We start from the raw sequence: 17862 nt of genomic DNA, 5'->3' as shown, positions 1-17862 counted from the left end.
TGATATCTATCAGACAGAAAATCCAGATCTACCTTCCTTAACAACAAGATGGCGCATGGAGCCCCATACACCATCGCGATAGTTGTTAGCATGAAGATCAAGTTTCACCAACTGTTTGACGTCTTCACTTTCCATTCCAATTTGAGCTGGACCAGTACGATTTTCCTTCTTGACACTCATATCAATCAAAGTTCGGAAACGATTTGATTTTAAATTTCTTCACTGAAATAACAATTCTTTCAATTTTGTGTGGATTCCGTAACATAAATGGAAGCACCTTACAGTAAATATTGCTGTAGCGAATTATCCAATATTATGTTGATCTTGACTCCAAATTTAGATAATTATCAATATTAAAGTAAAAAACAGGATGAGAATGCGCTATTCGTCTAGTACAGTGATTTCCAATAGATAGTCCGCTAGAGCTATTAAAAATTATGCCCTTTTTTTTACAATGTTACTCGTAAGTTTAACTAATACGTTAAATGTTTTGATTAAAGTTTACTTTAAAGTTAACAGAACTTATTATTTTTGAATCTTTTGATTCCTTCCATAAAAAAAAAGCCAAAGTAGTCCGTGGTCAGGAAAAGGTTGCAAACTACTGGTTTAGTTATATTGCTTACCAAAGATATACACGAAAAGTTTACATCATTTTTAGCCGCACTCTCTCCAACTCCAATCTTCGTGCTCTGTATGATAGGTATATTTGTTCTGGCCGCAGTTTTACATCCACAAGAATTCCACAACATCTTCTACGGTGAAGTTTTTGTTGCTTTTTGGTTAAGCCATACTGAATGATATGTTGATAGAGCTTTTTGTAGGACTAATATTCTTCCTGATGATACCATGCACATACATCTTCATGTCACTTTATGCACTCATCAATTTGAATATTATAAATTGGGGCACACGAGAAGCTGCGTTTACTACAGCCGGTACTGTAAGTATCTTTGTTAGCATTAATTATATTATTCGAATTATGACACTATTGAAAAGTATTATATTTCAGCACGCGAGCGATACCGGATTCCGTGATTTATTGCGACGGTTAGGTCTTTACAAAATCATCGATTTTGTGAGATCACCACCATCGTGGAATTCCACTATTACTACCACTGCTATTACTGCCACCGCTGCTGCTGTTGAAGTACAAGAAATTAAAAGAAAAGTTGCTAGCATGGAAACGGAACTTCAGGAACTTAAGGCTAGTAACATTGATTTCACATGAATTAGTTTCCTCTATTTTTTTTTTTTGGAAAAGGATTACTATTATCATAGACTAAACTGTAGGAGCGAAATAATTCCTCTTCTGTTCATTTTGATACAACAACAACGGGGCATGCGCATCTTCATTTCCTCTCAGCACCACAGGTTCTACTGGATAATCAAAAGGAACAAGATAAGGTCAACGATTTTGTTTTCTTCTTGATTGATGATCATCTTGTTGCTTGACTGCAAATTGAATGCCAATTTGACATAGGACCTTCTGCTCTCCGCATCGTTTAAAACGCTGGTCTCAAGAGAAAACATAAATCGTTTCCTATGGATGGACATCGAATATCTCCAAGTTTGTAGTCGTGGAAGGTTGAATGCAGCAGAAAATGAATTCTGGGATGGGATGATTGAACAATACCTCAAAGTAAAATCATTTAAAATGTAAAAATAATATAGGTGGATTGTTTTTTCTTTCTTATATAGCAAACCTAATGCATTAGAAAGTTGGCGCGAAGTCTGCTATAAGCTCTCTTGCAAACATTTAAATTTATCTTTCGACTTTTTCAATGGAACCTTGAGATCAGGACTAGTAGTTGATGGAAAGTATGTCGTTGCGATAACAAATTTTTGCATTTTCCTCCTTGATTTGTTGGGTCGTTGAATTTTATGTGTGACGCAAACATCAAGAAATTTCATGAGAATTAAAATTATTGTTATTCCCTTTCGGCATTCATCCTCATCCATTCATGATTTTCTTGTTTGCCAAATTTGTTCTATCAAAAGGCGCAAACTATAGACTAATTTTTTTCTTACTATTACTACGTGCTTTAGATACATTAATATTGAATACTTAGTGAAGTCTATTATCCAGCCTGGATTCTTGTATATTTGATTCAGGAATGCACTGAGCAAAATGAATATAACATCTTTTTTGTAGCCATTGGAAATCACGGAGGAGGAAACGAGACGAAATGTTGCCAATTTAGCCAGTTTAAGAAATCGGATAGCCTCCTCAGTTCTGATCGTCAATGGCTTATTGGTTTTAGCTGTATTTCTTATACAAAAACACAAAGAAATACTTTCGTTCCAATATAAGCCATACGGTAAATGTTAACTTCTTTGATTCTGGGAGTTATGGTATTCCCGTATTCTATTCGATATTATACTTTCGTAGTGACCTACGGTATAGTTCGAATCAATGTCGGGCATTTTTTTTCTTTTGATCTGTTATAAGAATGCAAAACTTCATTGCTAGGACTCTGGAAGGATGTCATTTTAAATTGAATTAAATTATTTGCAATGTTAACAGAAGGTTTTGAGTGGTTAAAGTTGAGCAAGAAGACAGGAAAATTTGAACTTACTGATGAGCCATTGAAAGTTGAACCAATTGGACTACTCATTATCGCATTTTTGCTGATAATCCTGGTAGTTCAGACATGCGGCATGTTTGCTCACAGGATTAACACTTTGATTGGCGTTTTCCACGAGGTAGGATTTCGACAATAATTTTAAATATTTGAATTTCTTTTTCAAACATAGTCCTATTTCTTGAGTAAAATAAAGTTTTCTTATTGAATATTTACAAATTAACTTATCATAGAATGTGTAGCGTTGAATTTTACATCATATCTAAGCACTTCTCTTTTCAGGTTTCAAACATGGAACATCTCGATTTTATCAACAAAAACACCGAGAATGAGAATGAGATCAAAGAAAATGGTCTATTTATAGATTATTGCGTTTAGTTCAGATGAATACATTAAGTTCCATTGGTCTTAACTATACCATCGGTCAGCAGGCTGAAATCAAGGGTTAAAATTCTGACATCGATTTTAGTTTTCAAGAAGTTGTGTACGGCTACGGGTTATGTGCTCTGACAGTTGTGATATGATATAATTCTGTTCAGGTTATTATATTTGATGTGATGATGCTGTTATAATAATGGGCCCTTGAGTTCATTTCATGTCAAAAATTTGTTTTAGCTCAGCAAATGTTTGACGCAACGCTTTATGACAATGCACATGGAGCTGATGGTTACGTCCGCATCCATTATGATACACGTACCACATGCGGTGTACTTTACAGGAAAACTTCAGCAAGCTAGATTGATATATCGATCTGGAGTATCGCAAGTTACGAGACTTTAGTTCTCTTCTGCTACGTTTCTCTTCCTCACTTAACTTTTTTTAAGTTTACTTTAATAGACATCTTCCGTGTCTCTGTTGATATATCAGGCTTAGGGCAAGAGGGACATGACTGTATCCAGGTTAGAGGCTTGCGAGAAGTTGGACAAATTATTTATCATGTATTTAATGTTTCATATGTTTGTATACTCGTATCATGTTTCTCGATTTCCACTGATAATATCACTTGTAGTTGTTGTGTTGTGTTGTATAATTTTGAAATGAATGTTACATTTTATTTCACTCACATGTCTTAATACAATATGGAAATGATAACAAACGGATTGAATTATTAACTAGGAGAATAAATGAATACCTCTGCTGTACAGAAGAATTGGATATACCTCTTCGGCAAAATGAATAACATGAGTCCGGAAAAATGTAATATTATACGGGAACATGGAGGTGATGATCTTGAAGTCCGAGTAGTTCTTGGAAAACAATATTAATTAGATAGTGCATTCGTAATCTACAATTCTAAATTTATCTGGAATCCCAGTTAAATTGCAAGAACAGTGTTATGTCGATTACTAATTGTAGCGATATCAAACTCGTTGAAGATGGTTTTGCAGAGCGATAGTAATGTCATTATCATTAGCTGATTCACCTAGATACCAGCGGCTGATAAGCTTTGCAATATTCCTGTAATTTCCACTGCTTAATGTTGCCATCGTGACCAGAATGTAACGATTTAAACATTGCCAGTCCTGAAATAAGGTGCCACTATCGTGCCAATTTTATGTTTCATCCTCATTTTGCTGGAGATACCGAAATCCGAATACTGTTCTCAGTGAAGTTTAAGTTTAATTTTAGAATTCTAGAAACTCCAGAGGTTTAATTCCAGGAAAAAATCGCATAAGGTATACTCTTGCCAACTTATGCATCATTACCGCATGCTGATTGTTTCGTCGAAGATTGCCAAGTAGTTCTTCTTTCGGAATGATTGGTTTGGTGAATGAATTCATCAACTGATCCAACGTTTGCAGTAACAAAAGCATGTTGCCTCGGAAGTTAGTACGTATAAATTTTGTGCAGTTATTCATTTTGAATGAACCATCTTTGATTATTTTTGCATCTTTACCGCTTGAGTCCAAAATTTCACCACAATTCTCCATCACTCCGCATATACAAATGTCAATCTCCTGTGATTTCACTTTCCTAAATATTTTAAACTGTATATAACTGGATTTTGAATCTGGCTTAATTATCCTGAACTTAATCTGAATTTTCAATTATCAAAATTCTCTACATGCGGAATGTTTCCACATCCATTTTGCTAAGGCCTTAAATTGATTTTTGCCTAGCAATAACAACCCAAACTCAATTATTCGGTTCATGGGATCATTACACGATATACATTCATGAAATATTGAGGATTAAGGACAATGAAAAAGAGACTGATATAAGTGAATATTTATTAAATTTTGAAAAATGGAATTAGAAATATTCACGATGGTACTGGCAATCGTGCTGGCCACTTTTCCAGAAATTCTCGATCAATCCTTGATGTGCATTTTAGGATATTTGTAATCCATCGCCTAGTCCTGCCATCGAGTTCGCCATGGACAACGAGCAGCAGTTCTTCCATCGCTGCATGCAACACCTTTCACTCACGATCAGTTACTGCGCGAAATAAGTTACAGATAATCTTTTAAAGTAAATTTCTCATCTCATCTTGTAAAATGAATGTTGTAGGATGTCATAAGGTTAGAGGCCATTATAACTCATTATTGAAAAGCTGTTAATCACCAATCAGAAGACTAATAAGTTATACCTTAGGAATATGATGATACTTTCGGGCTTGACTGCTGGAGAGAATTTTCACTTGCATTTGTATGTAATCACTTAATTGTATCATTCCTGTTTGAGGTAAAGCCGCACCATGTTTCTTCAGAAACATCTCGAAGTCCTTCACCAATCTTATCTGGTTTTTGCTCTGCACCGAATTTGGCCTATCACATGAATCGATTTGAAAATATTTAGTTCCAGATGTATTGGATTCAAAGTTGAATTTAATTTAAAGATTCCAAAGATTTAAACGAGATTATCAATTTCGAACTTGAAAGATCGCTTGAAATTTTGCCATTATCCTGAATTCATATCGTTTACTGTCTACTCCAATTATGTTTTGATTTTTCAATTTCGATTCTGACTTTGACCGGAAAGAAGCTATACCTTGCAGTTCTAACACGACTGATGGCTTCTGCATATGTGAAATGTTGGGCCCAGATCATATAAGCAGCAATGGCAACACCCGTACGGCCAAGCCCTGCATGACAGTGTATTGCTACCTTTCCTAAACAGATTGAAAATTAAAAGAACATTTAATGAATGACTTCAATTAATTCAACTCTTTTCAAATATCACATGAACATACCTTGTCTGAGAGAACAGTGAACAACTTTCACAATGTCCAAAAGAATGTCAATTCCAAGAGCTCCGAAGTCCGGCCAAACGAAATTATAAAACTGTACTGAAACGATTTTTTTATGTTGAAGGAATGTTGCAAAATTTCTTTGATACACTAGGCTTACTTCCGTTCTGCATCAGTATTTCCGGGTTATATGTGAAACCAGAAGGAAGTAGCTCCGGTCCACAGGAATCATGTTCACCAAGCATTTGTAGATTTATGACTGCACAAATGTTTACTCTGCAATGCAGGCTGTTGAGGTGACATCGTGACATATGAAATGAATCGAGGGAATTTCAATTCCTCAAAAAACCTTATAAAATCTAGATTTTCATGGTCGGTTGGAAAATCGGCTTCAAAAAATGTCGAAACGAACTTGCGGAACTGAGCGATGAGATTATCATCAGTAAATGTTTTAACAGTCGGTCGAGACATTGCCACAATGTTTCCAGTTATCCTATAATAACATTGTTATCGTTAACAGCACTTATTGTTACGAATTACAAAACCTAATTTTTAATTAATATAATGATAAAGGTACTCAAACCATGAGGAATATAACCCTCGGATAGCTTGCTCATTCAGGGACCACGATTTCCATGAACAGTATTTGCAGTTTGCACCATTGCAATATAATTTACAACGCCATGACCAAGGCGTTACACATAATATTCCGTAGCGAATCGACAGATGCGATAGCGACACTATAAACAAAGTTCAGAAGACGGAAAGCTTAAAGAGAACTACATTCTGAGGATTTCCAATTACTTCATTGGTTCAGTGCGGTATAATCCAAAAGACTCAAATTCAATTTCGAAACCTTAACTGTTCTAAAATTACAAATAAGTATTCTCTAGTAACAACTTTCATCCAGAATGTATTGTTTACCTATAAACAATGCATTGTTTATTGTTTACCTAACATACTACATTTTAATTACTAGCACCATATCCCAAAGATTAAATATTTGAAATGTTATGGGTTATGGGTTTACCAACGAGTAGAACAGATAACACAAGAAAAGGCTATCGATAAAAAGCAGTTGCTGATACGAAAACCAATATTTAAGTGTAGTGTTCAGGTAAATTTGTTTTGCATCATTCAGTTTGTCATAAATAAATACGCATAGTATAACAAAGAGGTACCACGTCCGTAACCAGCTGGTACGTTTCTCGTCTCTTTGCGTCCTTTCATTGAATCATTTCAAAAGAAGATTTTCTAAATTATAAATTAAAATATCCGCAACTAATTGAAGTGAATCACTTGAAATACGAAACTGATTTTCGCTTGCCGGAACAATCGAAATATTATTCGGTAATGCTCTGAAAAAGTTTAAACTATGAGGTAAACCTAATTGCAATAAGACGGCAGCCAGATGTAATGAAATCTAAAAGAGGTTGTCATGGGAATGTACCCAGTAACGGGGTAGAATGATTGCACTACTGGTTATTTCGTTGACATGGGATAGATTCAAATATTGCATTCTATACATTGAACTTTTCACTCCCGCTACACCTTATCAAATGAGTCTAGGATTTGCAGAGAATTATAACTCACTAACTCAATTGTAAGCCATTTTTCTTGCCTTATATAATGACTCTCTGCATATCCTCGCATATAAATACACTATGATTAACTTAGAAAAGTGTTATAAAGACTGAAACAATTACCTGGATATATACGCTTAATAACATCCTCAAAAGTATCATGTCGCTGATCGGCAGTGGTTGTTGGCCGCCCAAGCTACTCATTACAAAAAACTACCAGCTGGATAGGTTCATGAAAAAAACTCGAGGTTGTGATAAAAATGAAGTAAAGCGATCGATCATTTATTTTGTGCACATCAACAGGCCACTCAATGAATTTTTACATCCTTCAAATTTTTAAATTAAGTCTTCTGTTCCGTAACAAGCATGAAGTTTACTGGACAATAGTTTTCTTTTTTCCTCCATTTTCCTAAATGTTATCATTGCTTTAGTTATCTTAGTCACATATTTTTTCGATTATAAAATTGTTTTGAAATCATATGGAGACAGTTACATGATGAGATTCCGTCGATCTTGAAGAAAGGATACCGGAATGAATATACAGACAGTTTGAACGATTCTTACATTAACAATAAATTTTACACTCGACGAATTCCAATGGTTTCTTAAAGTCATTTCCAAACTTTCCCAGAACTACAGTAAATTACATCACAAACCCTCATTCAAGATAAATGTTCTGAGCAAAAGATGGTGAATATACTTGATTTACATGATGCTGCAGAAACGCAATTCACATAGATCGTTCAAGCGAATGATCTATCATTGGTGTCATTGATCAGAAGGAATGAAGTTAATTTGAAATGATTCATTGTGATAAATCATCCAAATTACTGACAACCTTTCATATTTTATGCAAAGAACTATCCGTGAAGCTTAGAATATTTATTGCAGTGGAACATTTCCAGTCAAGTAGCCCGTTCAGTGGTCAGTGTGTTAAGTACTTAGGACACACTCCCGCTCTCGCATATAGTTAATACCTGAGATACGAAGAGAGAAAAATTGTTGGAGCACTTTTTTTGTGTTATAGGGCACTTAATATGCTGTAGGAAGTTCGGGAAGTGGTCTGGGAATTTGCAGGAAGAATTTTCAACATTTTCTGGATGAACCGTCTAGTTCTTTGCAGATTACCCACAAAACCGGGGAAAGCGCTGATCAATCTTAGACATTCAATCTTTTATTTCCGGTTTTTTCCTATGCCTTAACATGTTAGATAAGTACTTTACTCGATTACTGGAAATTTATTCCGGAATCTTCTACGACAATTACAGTAACACGCATTTGCAGCAAGCACGACTGATGAATAGTGTTGTTTTGATCTTTACACTTTCCTATATTTCATCCTATTTTTTGGATTTTGAATTTGAGATGTTTGAAAGTTTTAAAGTTTTATTGTAAAGTTTCTTTTTTTTTCATTTATTTCACTGTCATAGCCATTGTCCAAACGCTCTAAACTTTACAGTGCTGAATTAGTATAGGAATATCCCGTTCATACCAGGAGTGCATAAATTGCTCATCTCCAAGATAAATCTTTGCTGAAATACATTAGTGAAGTACTTTTCAATGTATACGACAGGGGAACGAAGGTCTGATTTGTCACAAGTGAGTTTCTATGCGTGTATATGTGTATGCATGTATGTATGTATACATTTTATTTACGAGAACTGCCTTATCGGGAGAGGATAAGTTGCGTACCCTTATGAGGTTGCCAGCCATGCTGGCGGTGGCTTATACCTCTGGTAGGGCCTCCCATGTTAGAATCAACTGAAGGGTCAGACAAAATGGGCAGGATAGGTCCACAGACAGGATAGGCTCGCTAGTCCCCCAGCAGCCATCCTAGGAGAGGAACAACTTTAACTCCAAACCCGGGCAGATGGAGCTCGTTCGCCTTGTAATGCCATCCATCTATGCAAAAGATACGTCTTGAGGATTTCGCTTTTTCAATGTCCCAGCTCATTAAGCCCTGGCAGGTGAACTTTAGAAGAGCGTGGACGGTTCCACCCACGCTGTACCTCATCTTAAAAATCTCCGTAGGCTAGTAGGATACACCAATATTTGTAGCATTTGTAGCAGTTGTGGGAAGAGGTCTTTCCAAATCTTCACAAAGCATAGTCATGAGATGATAATGATGTGTGTATGCGTGTATGTAGGGATAAAGAAGTAAGGAAGGTATTGTGAAGAAAGCGAGAAGGGTAAAGGAATTGATCTTAATGCTTGGAAATACTAAGGCAAATTACGCAACTAATCGGAAGATTTTTTATGAGGAAAAAGAGTTGTAGTAAATGAGCAAAAAGCGAAAGCGCTGTAAAGTGAGCCGTTGTTGCACTAAGCGGAAAAGTTCTTGGAAAATCTACAATCTGCCTCATCGTTATCCCACACAATTGCGACAACCTCATCTTACCCCTTCCCCATCAAGTTACATCTGTACAGCCTTACTAATGGACTAGTATAGCTGCCAAAATCCATCCCATTCAACGCCGATCGATCCAGCCCTCATCACTTTCGTAAGTGTCAACTACGGCCTTACACTGTTTTCTCCTCCTTCCAGCCATTTGTCAATCTGCCTCTCGTTGTTGCCGTTCTCCATTCTTCTCCTCTCTCCTTCTTCTCTTTCAGTTTCTTCAATCCGTCAATTGAAAAGCATTTTCGGCACCAGATCGGTCGTTGGTTTCATTTCTTATTTAAAATCTGATCGGTGGTATCAACTTCTCGATGGTTGTTATGTTTTGCTGTCATTAATTTTCATTTGGTCATTCCACCTTTGACCGAATTATCCAAGCTCTATTATAATATTGCACTGATCGGCTATTGTGATCTAGTCTGCAGTCGTAGAAGTTACCCATGCTCTTGGCTGTTCTAGGAGGCGTTTGGTATTACTGGATAAGATTCAGTAGAATTACCCATTTCCAACTCTTCTGATTAAATGTAGGCACTCGTTGTGAGGGAAATATATTTCATCGATCATTAGTGTTCTACTTTTTTATCCATCCCTCAGTTCATGCACAACTGAATATTTCAAATTGTTTTGCGAACAGAAGTTCTTTCTACATTTTCACTTGCTTTCGTTGCAATTCCGACAAATTACCTGGCTGATGTTCAGGATAAAATCGTTCAATTTCGACCAGATACCTGATTGACTAATTTCTACCTGTTTTCCTTAAATATTTTCTTAACGCAATTGGTAGTCTGAAAGGATTGTTCGGAGTGCCGGTACAAACTGGGCACCTCTTTTAACTGGACTGCCTACTTTCAGTTTTCAACGACTTTCTAATTGCAACTTCTCCAATTTCCATTTACTGTACGAATTTACTAAATTGAAGTACGTCTATTTTTACATCCTGTGAAAGACAAAAGAGTAAGGGATACGTTTGTTTTTTTATCAAACATTCTGCGTATCCAGATTTGCCATACTCTTTCCTGCTGTCTTTTTCTCGCTCTGTCACGTGCAGATTTGTTATGAAGTTCATTTTAAGGAACAGCTTAACGTCATAAGTTCGCAGTGGTTAAGGGAGTCTATTTGATGCGGTGGATTTAGTGCATGCAAGCTCATAGTGATGGCTTGGTGAGCATCTCACCAATTCTAGTCAGCGTGTGCTTGTTTGTATCTGTGATACGTGATGCTTGTTACGTATGCACCGTCACTCGTACGCAACAACTCACGCCCTAACACTTTTTTCTTTTACATGACTTCTTTTTCGCTACTTGACCTCGATAATTTTTGGAACGCTGCTGAGAAGCAGCAAGAGGTGAGTGACAAGTTGCACTAACAGTAGTTATCATTTGTTGACAAGAAATTGTCACTTTGCTCTCGAGATAGATAGATAAATAGATGAATGGATAGTTTCCCACTTCTACTACAAGCAAGTTAAGAGAGATATATAAGCGGAAGTGTTGGTGTCGTGTGTGCTACGCTGTACTATGTTGTATTGGTGACACACCGAAATAGGGGTAATCGTAGTATTGTGAAAAATAAACGTTTCTTGTCTTTTTTTTTACTTGTTAATTGCAGTTAGCTTTGTATTTTAATTGCCAGATATTGATTTTAGTGCATAACTTTGGAACCGGACATTCAGGATGAAATGTATCCTATTGTCACAGAATTTCTTCCGATTTTATAGCGTTGGAAAACTCATTCTCCTAACTTTTGAGAGAAAACTCATTCCGCTAACTTTTGAGACGTTGGAACTTTGAGTACTGTTGACAGCTTTTGTATCCTTGTTATTGACCGTGCATTTTCGATCAGACCCCGAACTATAGGTTGTAATAAAAAAGCTGGACTTACGTCTGTGGGCAGTTATTCATATGATTATGAAATTGGGCTGCCTTACTCCAATGCTATATGCTGGCACGTGGTGGGGTACGGTGTAATTATCGTATGAGATGGGTTTTGTTGGATACTGTACAATTTTTAATCTCCATCAGACACTTATGACTTTACGCAGTTTTCAGTCTTTTATAGATTTATCTATCACAACTCTAACCAAAGAATTATAGATATGGAGTGTTCAGAATGAGATTTCTGGAGAGGAATGCCTGAATTGATGCCATAATTCGTTCTTTTTAAGAGGGAAACATCTCGTCTTTCTGCTGTCTCCTCCGCTAGCTTGAAAAAAAAAAAACTACGAATTAGTAACGACAAGAAATTGAACTGTTCATCCATCATTCCATCACTTCTCCTTTCTCATCCTTTAATCTACTAATATTTCTTTATCGAGGACTCCGACATTCTCAGTAACCCTGTAGTCACTAGCTGGTCCCGTATCCCAATCTCCTTCTCCTCCCTATTTCCTTTCCGTTTTCTTCTCTGAACGCCATTCCTGTTCACCTACCTTTGTTCATATTACACCCAACCATTGCGAGGTGTCATTCCATTTCGTTCTTTTTTTGATTGAGTTGATGGTATTTATCGCAGCATTATGTTTGGATGTTGTTGTTGCTGTTGCTATTTGCAAGCGGAAGACGGGGTTCCAAAAAATGAATGGACGTTAATCCGGTTTTACCCATCTTTGTCGTGCGTGCATCTAGTGAATCTGCTACCATTTGTCAGTAAATGTATTACAAGATTTGGAGGAGTGATGCTTTGGTTGTATCATACAATGCAAGTTGTTCGTTGTTGTCCGTAGATTGATTGGTTCATTACTGATTGAACAGATTCCCCTTCATTTCTTTTATTTTTCTTGAGCATTTCTAGCATTTTAGATTGCATCATGAGTCATCGTTATTATTCGTATACCACCGTACTAATGCAGTAGTTCCTTTCTAAAGGTTAAAAAAAAAAACATCACTTTTCTTTAAAGGGAATCAATGATAAAATATTTTTTGCAGGGCGCTCTTTCCCTTTCGAATGATATGCTTTTATTTTCTCTCCTCTTCTTCTGTCAATTCAAATGAGAGATTAAGAAATATCGCTTGCGTGTAATTTCAAGTACTGACAACGCAGTAATGAGTTGTACTAAAATGATCGATTTTATTGATAAGATATTCATGATGAGTTTGTTGATAAGAAGCCAACTGTTAACTGAATAATAGTAAACACTGACAAGTTCTTACGAAAGCAGATATTCTATCTAACGATTAAAGACTTGACAATAAACATATGAAATTTACGAAATTTTCAAGCATTCAAAAACATGTTTCAAATTTGCAACTACCGAAAGTTAAAGCTCAACTTACGTGGTGGTACGGTGACCAAACAGATTTGTTATCATTAATTTGTCAATCTCCTTTTCTGCAAACTTTTTTTCATGGTGGCGATAACAAAGGTGTCGGTAACATACTGAAAGATATTTGACTGTGTTGATTGTTGTCGCTATCCTTTCTAAACTTTTCCGCAGTCCTACCTCTTCTTTCTCTGTCCCATTATTCTCTCCTTTCATTTTCCGTCGAAGTAAAAATTTTGGAATGGCTAAAATATCTCTCGCAAAATGAAGCCAATTAATTAATTATTTGTTGCGATGTGGTTAATTTTTTGAGTTGATCGTCTCTTGTTGGAATTACAGTGAATGTAAATTACGCACGAAAAAGGAAACGGGCCTGGTGATGATCCATCAAACAAGTCAAATCGAGCAGAGCTAATATCGATGTCTTGCTACTGATACCGTTCTTACTCCACTTTTTTTTTCCTAACTGCTCCTAAACTCGTCCTTAGTGTCATTTATATTCTTTAGTTTTGTCACACCCTGCCATCTATTTGTCGATATAATTATTTCATCTTTTGACAAATATTACATCACATGATATCAGTCTTTCCTTGTCTGTTTCCTCATTCCGTTGTTAGTCGTTTATTGAATCGTGTAGCATACAATGGCAACTTTGCTCTGCTGATGTTATATTTGTATTTTGTGGCTTAAGCTAAACTAAGCTGGTGAGGAAAGTCTAAAACTGCTTGTCTAGTTTTTCAAAGCATAATTCCAGACCCACCACCACTCTCTCCTGTTTTTTCTTTTATCACGTGATTAATTGGCCCTTGAACTTCATTTCTGCAAAATTGTTCCAGAATTTTTGGGTTTTTTTTTCCGGAATTTATAGTCCTTATTCGATATTACATTTTTCCCATTACGTCGCATCTCCCATGTGTATGCTTCGCAAACAATCTTTTTTCTTTCTCGTTTAACATCACTTGAAAACAACGGACTTCATCCGTTATACTCATTTTGAAAACATTTGAAAATTTTCGTGCTGTTTTAGAATTAAATAATCAAGAATATTCCATCAATATCGTATTTTGCTCATTACGGAAATACCATAGATTCCTTACACAGATTCTTCATATTCTGTCTACTATTGAGCACTAAAAAACATCATATTATTGCTGTTTTATAAAATTTGTTTGCAATGTTTTCTTGTCGGTTTGTTTCATTGCCTGGAAGGTAATTGCTTTGTGCGTTATTTTTCAACTCGGGAACGTCTACATATTGTACTTTGTACTGTTTCTCATTTTTAAGATGCGAGACACATCCCCTTTGATGATTGGTTAATTATTAACATCGAAGTCGGCGCAACAATTAATTTTCGTTACACAGAGTTGATACAATCAATGAAAGACATCTCTAAACCTTATATTTGCAGGGGTACGAGTCGGAGAAGCTCGATTATAAAGAACGTACGCAAATTTACGTGGAAATTGCGTCTTTAAGGCGCGTTGCCTGTTTATCCAGCGTATTTATTTTAAATTACTGCTACCAGTGCCTTGTGGTTTCCGCTCTTCCTCTCCTCTTACTACAAATATCAGCGATCGAGTTCTTGCTTGAAAAAAATTTCATCTTAATTTGCATTATTTATTTTGCTGAGAAAGTGTGCAATGCGAGAAGCATTAGAAGCATTCCAAGATGAGATGTTCTGGACGATCATCGTCGGCTTCTTCATTGCTTCAATTCTTGCATTTGCGATTGGTGCCAATGATACAGCAAATTCTTTCGGGACGAGCGTTGGAAGCAAGGTTTGTTGGACATGTTTAGAAGGATTTGATGATTTGTTCAGTTGAATTCCAAAAATAAGATAGGTGATTTCTTACAAAAAGGGAGAGATAAATGACGTTTAGACCTTATCCAAAAATGTTTTGAAATAGTGATGGCAGTCAGTTTGATAAATTTCAGGTGCTTACGCTGCAGCAAGCCTATTTACTAGCCTCCATTTTTGAAACCCTTGGAGCAACTCTGTTGGGATATCAGGTCACGGATACAATGCGAAAAGGCGTCATCGATTTGGCCGTTTATAATGGTAGCGAAAATGAGCTTATGCTTGGTCAAATTTCCGTACTGTCAGGTAGAGAGATATACACTTAATAGACTTTTGAGGTTGTGGAATTTGTGAATTCGTAGTTCCCGGTTCACCTGGCTTGCCGTAAAGCTTGTGTAGAGACAGTGTTTAATAACTTTGAGATATGCTTTTGAAGGCACATTACTTCTAATAGTGTTTTAATGAACCTTTTCTTCTGAAGGCGTCTATTTTAAATTTCAGAATTTACTTCTACCAAGTAAGTATTTAAAAAAAGGATTCAAAATTGGAATTTCATAAAATTAAAGTATTAAATGAATTTTGCAGGCTGTGGTGCGTGGCTACTTATAGCGACATTTTTGAAGCTACCAGTGTCAACGACTCATAGTATTGTCGGAGCAACTCTTGGTTATTCTTTATTAGCCCGTGGTACGCAGGGAATACGCTGGTGGCCAGTCATCCGCATATGTGAGTTACGCCACATCTGTGCCAAAGTAATTTCCAATCATTGGTTTTTTTTTTGTTATCCCCTCACACTTTGGTAATGTCTTCGGTTCGAAAAGAAATTGAATTTTAAAGCTTAAAAATCATTTTCACTTCGAATTTGTGAGCACCGGGTAGAATCGCACTGCAACCCATCCAGAAAACATTGTAATCAAACGATGGTTTTCAGTTTCGTTTGCAAAATTGCGATTGTAACTGCAATGTAACTAGTTTTAAAAGAAATGAGATTTTTAAAACCAAAGTTTAATACTTTCAGATTTACTTATGAATTATGTAACATTTGCTGAGTTATCTATTTCAGTCATATCATGGTTCCTGTCACCACTGCTTTCGGGATTCGTCTCAATTCTTTTTTATTCTTTCATTGACCATACTGTATTGCGACGTCGACGTCCTCTGCATTGTGGTCTAATTCTTCTACCTATTTTGTATTTCATCTGCGTAGCAGTCAACGTTTTTGCCGTTATATATAATGGTTCCGAATGTATGTTTTCAAGAAAGCATCTAATTATTAATAGTTTCAAAATCTTGTTTGCCGGAGCTTCCTTTCTTTACTGCTTATAAATTTTGCTGCAAATCCATAAATGTTTCCAAACATTGAGAGTTTCTGTCTCACGAAACTTTTATAACTGTTTATTTCTTGAAAAACAAACCATTTGCAACAAGGCCATTGTTTGCAGATATTATATTGAATTGAAATTTAGGGTACAGTGATAAAGTTTTGCAGTTTTGGGCTTCGACAAGATACCGACATGGGCTGTTCTGGCGATAACATTTATTGCAGCAACGGTTGTTGCATTGCTTGTGCATTTCATTATGGCGCCGCGGCTGAAAAAACGCATTTTAAGTGAGGCACTTTTTTCAAGCACAGATAGAGATGTAGTGGGACTGAATTTTCAGATTTCATTATTGCATCTGGTGATATCATTCTATCTCTCGAAAGCTTAAACTGTCATCGTTTAGCATGTAAAATCTTTTAAAAAAATATTTTTTCCATGTATATTTTGGAATCATAAAGTTAAGCAAAAAAGAGAAGGGTCAAAAATTCTAAGCGTTCCTTCTAGGGTTCTGTAATGATGGATTTCTGTTTCTATATGGATGGGATTTTATACGGTTCCTCAACTAAGTCTGAAAGATATGTGATTTGGTCTAACAACGAAAGCGGGGTAGATAGTGAAGCCGAGAAACTAAGAAGATTATCTGCATGTAAAAGAAGGAATTAATTTTCACTTAGTCTTTATTCTAAAATAGCTGTTTGATTTGAACTGTTGTTTCAGATGCGCGTTCCCTGCTGCATTGTGAAGACGGAAAACACCTAACACTGGGACCTACTAGCAGCAGAGAACAACAATTAGCTGAAATGTCTGTTGATTTGTTAAACAATAATGGTAACAAAGCTAATGTAACTATAATAGAGGAGGAAACTGGGATATTATCCAATAATCTGCAAATAAGTAACACCGATGGACATCACAGTTTGGGTACGAATATGGTACGACCAACGAGAAGTATCGAAACCTTCTTTCGCTCTTCCAAACCGGAAGATCCACAAGCATCTCAGCTGTTCAGTTTCCTTCAGGTGCTTACAGCTTGCTTCGCCGGTTTCGCTCACGGTGGCAACGATGTAAGGTATGAGCATTTCATTTAAGATTTTGTTGTTTTAAAATCCGATGAATCTAAGTAAACAACCTTTCAACTATTAATAAATTTGAAGAATTTTTGATGTGTTCAACTGAAGGGCGGATGTTACATGATTCTGTTGGTAAAGTTCAGGTCCCCTCTAAAATTTTATTATTTGTGAAATTTCTACTGAGAATTTAATTATGATCCGTATCTCGTAAAGTTCCATTTGTAATTGGTCAGAGTTTCAAAATCCCAGCTGTTGTGGTTTCATTTAGGAAATTTAATGTTTAGCAACGCAATTGCCCCGCTCGTGTCACTGTATGCCATTTACAAGGAGAATTCGGCGATGCAAAGATCTACAACACCTGTTTGGCTTCTGCTTTACGGTGCCGGTGGTATGTGCGTTGGTCTTTGGGTATTGGGACATCGGGTTATCTATACGGTTGGTGAGAATCTCACCAAAATTACACCGCCAAGGTAGGGTGAGAGAACTCTTTTATTGATCAAATATTGTCAATACCACTCATCAACATTGCATTTCTCAAATTTCCGTATTTTTTCTTGTGAAATCCAAATGTTTCATTGGTTCGACTTCATTCTTTTAAAATCTCCAATTAAAATTTCGATTTCAGTGGTTTTGCAATCGAATTTGGTGCTGCTGTAACAG

The 17862-nt window shown here is 36.3% G+C and overlaps 4 protein-coding genes across 4 annotated transcripts in view; 2 read left to right on the top strand and 2 right to left on the bottom strand.

The window, feature by feature from the left end:
* LOAG_17877 (chitin synthase 1) overlaps positions 1-3387 on the top strand; it is a gene marked incomplete at its 5' end in the record, with an annotated part of 6723 nt that extends 3336 nt beyond the window's left edge. Inside the window, 8 exons of the mRNA XM_020450539.1 lie at positions 822-940; positions 1010-1204; positions 1291-1404; positions 1481-1639; positions 2153-2318; positions 2525-2703; positions 2865-2934; positions 3198-3387. Coding sequence (XP_020305771.1) covers positions 822-940; positions 1010-1204; positions 1291-1404; positions 1481-1639; positions 2153-2318; positions 2525-2703; positions 2865-2934; positions 3198-3319 — 1124 coding nt within the window. The 3' untranslated portion in view covers positions 3320-3387. The remainder of the gene's footprint in view (positions 1-821; positions 941-1009; positions 1205-1290; positions 1405-1480; positions 1640-2152; positions 2319-2524; positions 2704-2864; positions 2935-3197) is intronic.
* Positions 3388-3943: 556 nt separating this feature from the next.
* On the bottom strand, positions 3944-7136 carry LOAG_06342 (tyrosine phosphatase; the record flags this gene model as incomplete). The annotated part of the gene is made up of 10 exons (XM_020447122.1): positions 6954-7136; positions 6356-6512; positions 6185-6265; positions 5933-6048; positions 5776-5871; positions 5574-5694; positions 5173-5350; positions 4850-5001; positions 4289-4556; positions 3944-4105 (listed from the first exon to the last, which is right to left on the bottom strand). The coding sequence occupies exons 1-10, from the start codon at positions 7000-7002 to the stop codon at positions 3944-3946; spliced, it is 1380 nt and encodes a 459-aa protein (XP_020302614.1). The 5' UTR covers positions 7003-7136.
* A 2032-nt stretch (positions 7137-9168) lies between these two features.
* LOAG_06340 (hypothetical protein) lies at positions 9169-9369 on the bottom strand (the record flags this gene model as incomplete). The annotated part of the gene is made up of 1 exon (XM_003141875.1): positions 9169-9369. The coding sequence occupies one exon, from the start codon at positions 9367-9369 to the stop codon at positions 9169-9171; it is 201 nt and encodes a 66-aa protein (XP_003141923.1).
* Positions 9370-14652: 5283 nt separating this feature from the next.
* Positions 14653-17862, top strand: part of LOAG_17876 (phosphate transporter) — a gene marked incomplete at both ends in the record, with an annotated part of 4849 nt that continues 1639 nt past the window's right edge. The window contains 7 exons of the mRNA XM_020450538.1: positions 14653-14790; positions 14948-15116; positions 15396-15536; positions 15874-16056; positions 16300-16419; positions 16850-17201; positions 17487-17672. Of these exons, the coding sequence (XP_020305770.1) occupies positions 14653-14790; positions 14948-15116; positions 15396-15536; positions 15874-16056; positions 16300-16419; positions 16850-17201; positions 17487-17672 (1289 nt within the window). The remainder of the gene's footprint in view (positions 14791-14947; positions 15117-15395; positions 15537-15873; positions 16057-16299; positions 16420-16849; positions 17202-17486; positions 17673-17862) is intronic.

The sequence above is a fragment of the Loa loa genome, assembly GCF_000183805.2.
Source record: "Loa loa unplaced genomic scaffold supercont3.143, whole genome shotgun sequence".
In the NCBI taxonomy this organism is placed as follows: Eukaryota; Metazoa; Nematoda; class Chromadorea; order Rhabditida; family Onchocercidae; genus Loa; species Loa loa.
Note: the sequence above shows the minus strand (reverse complement) of the source record. Positions and strands in the feature narration are given on the sequence as shown.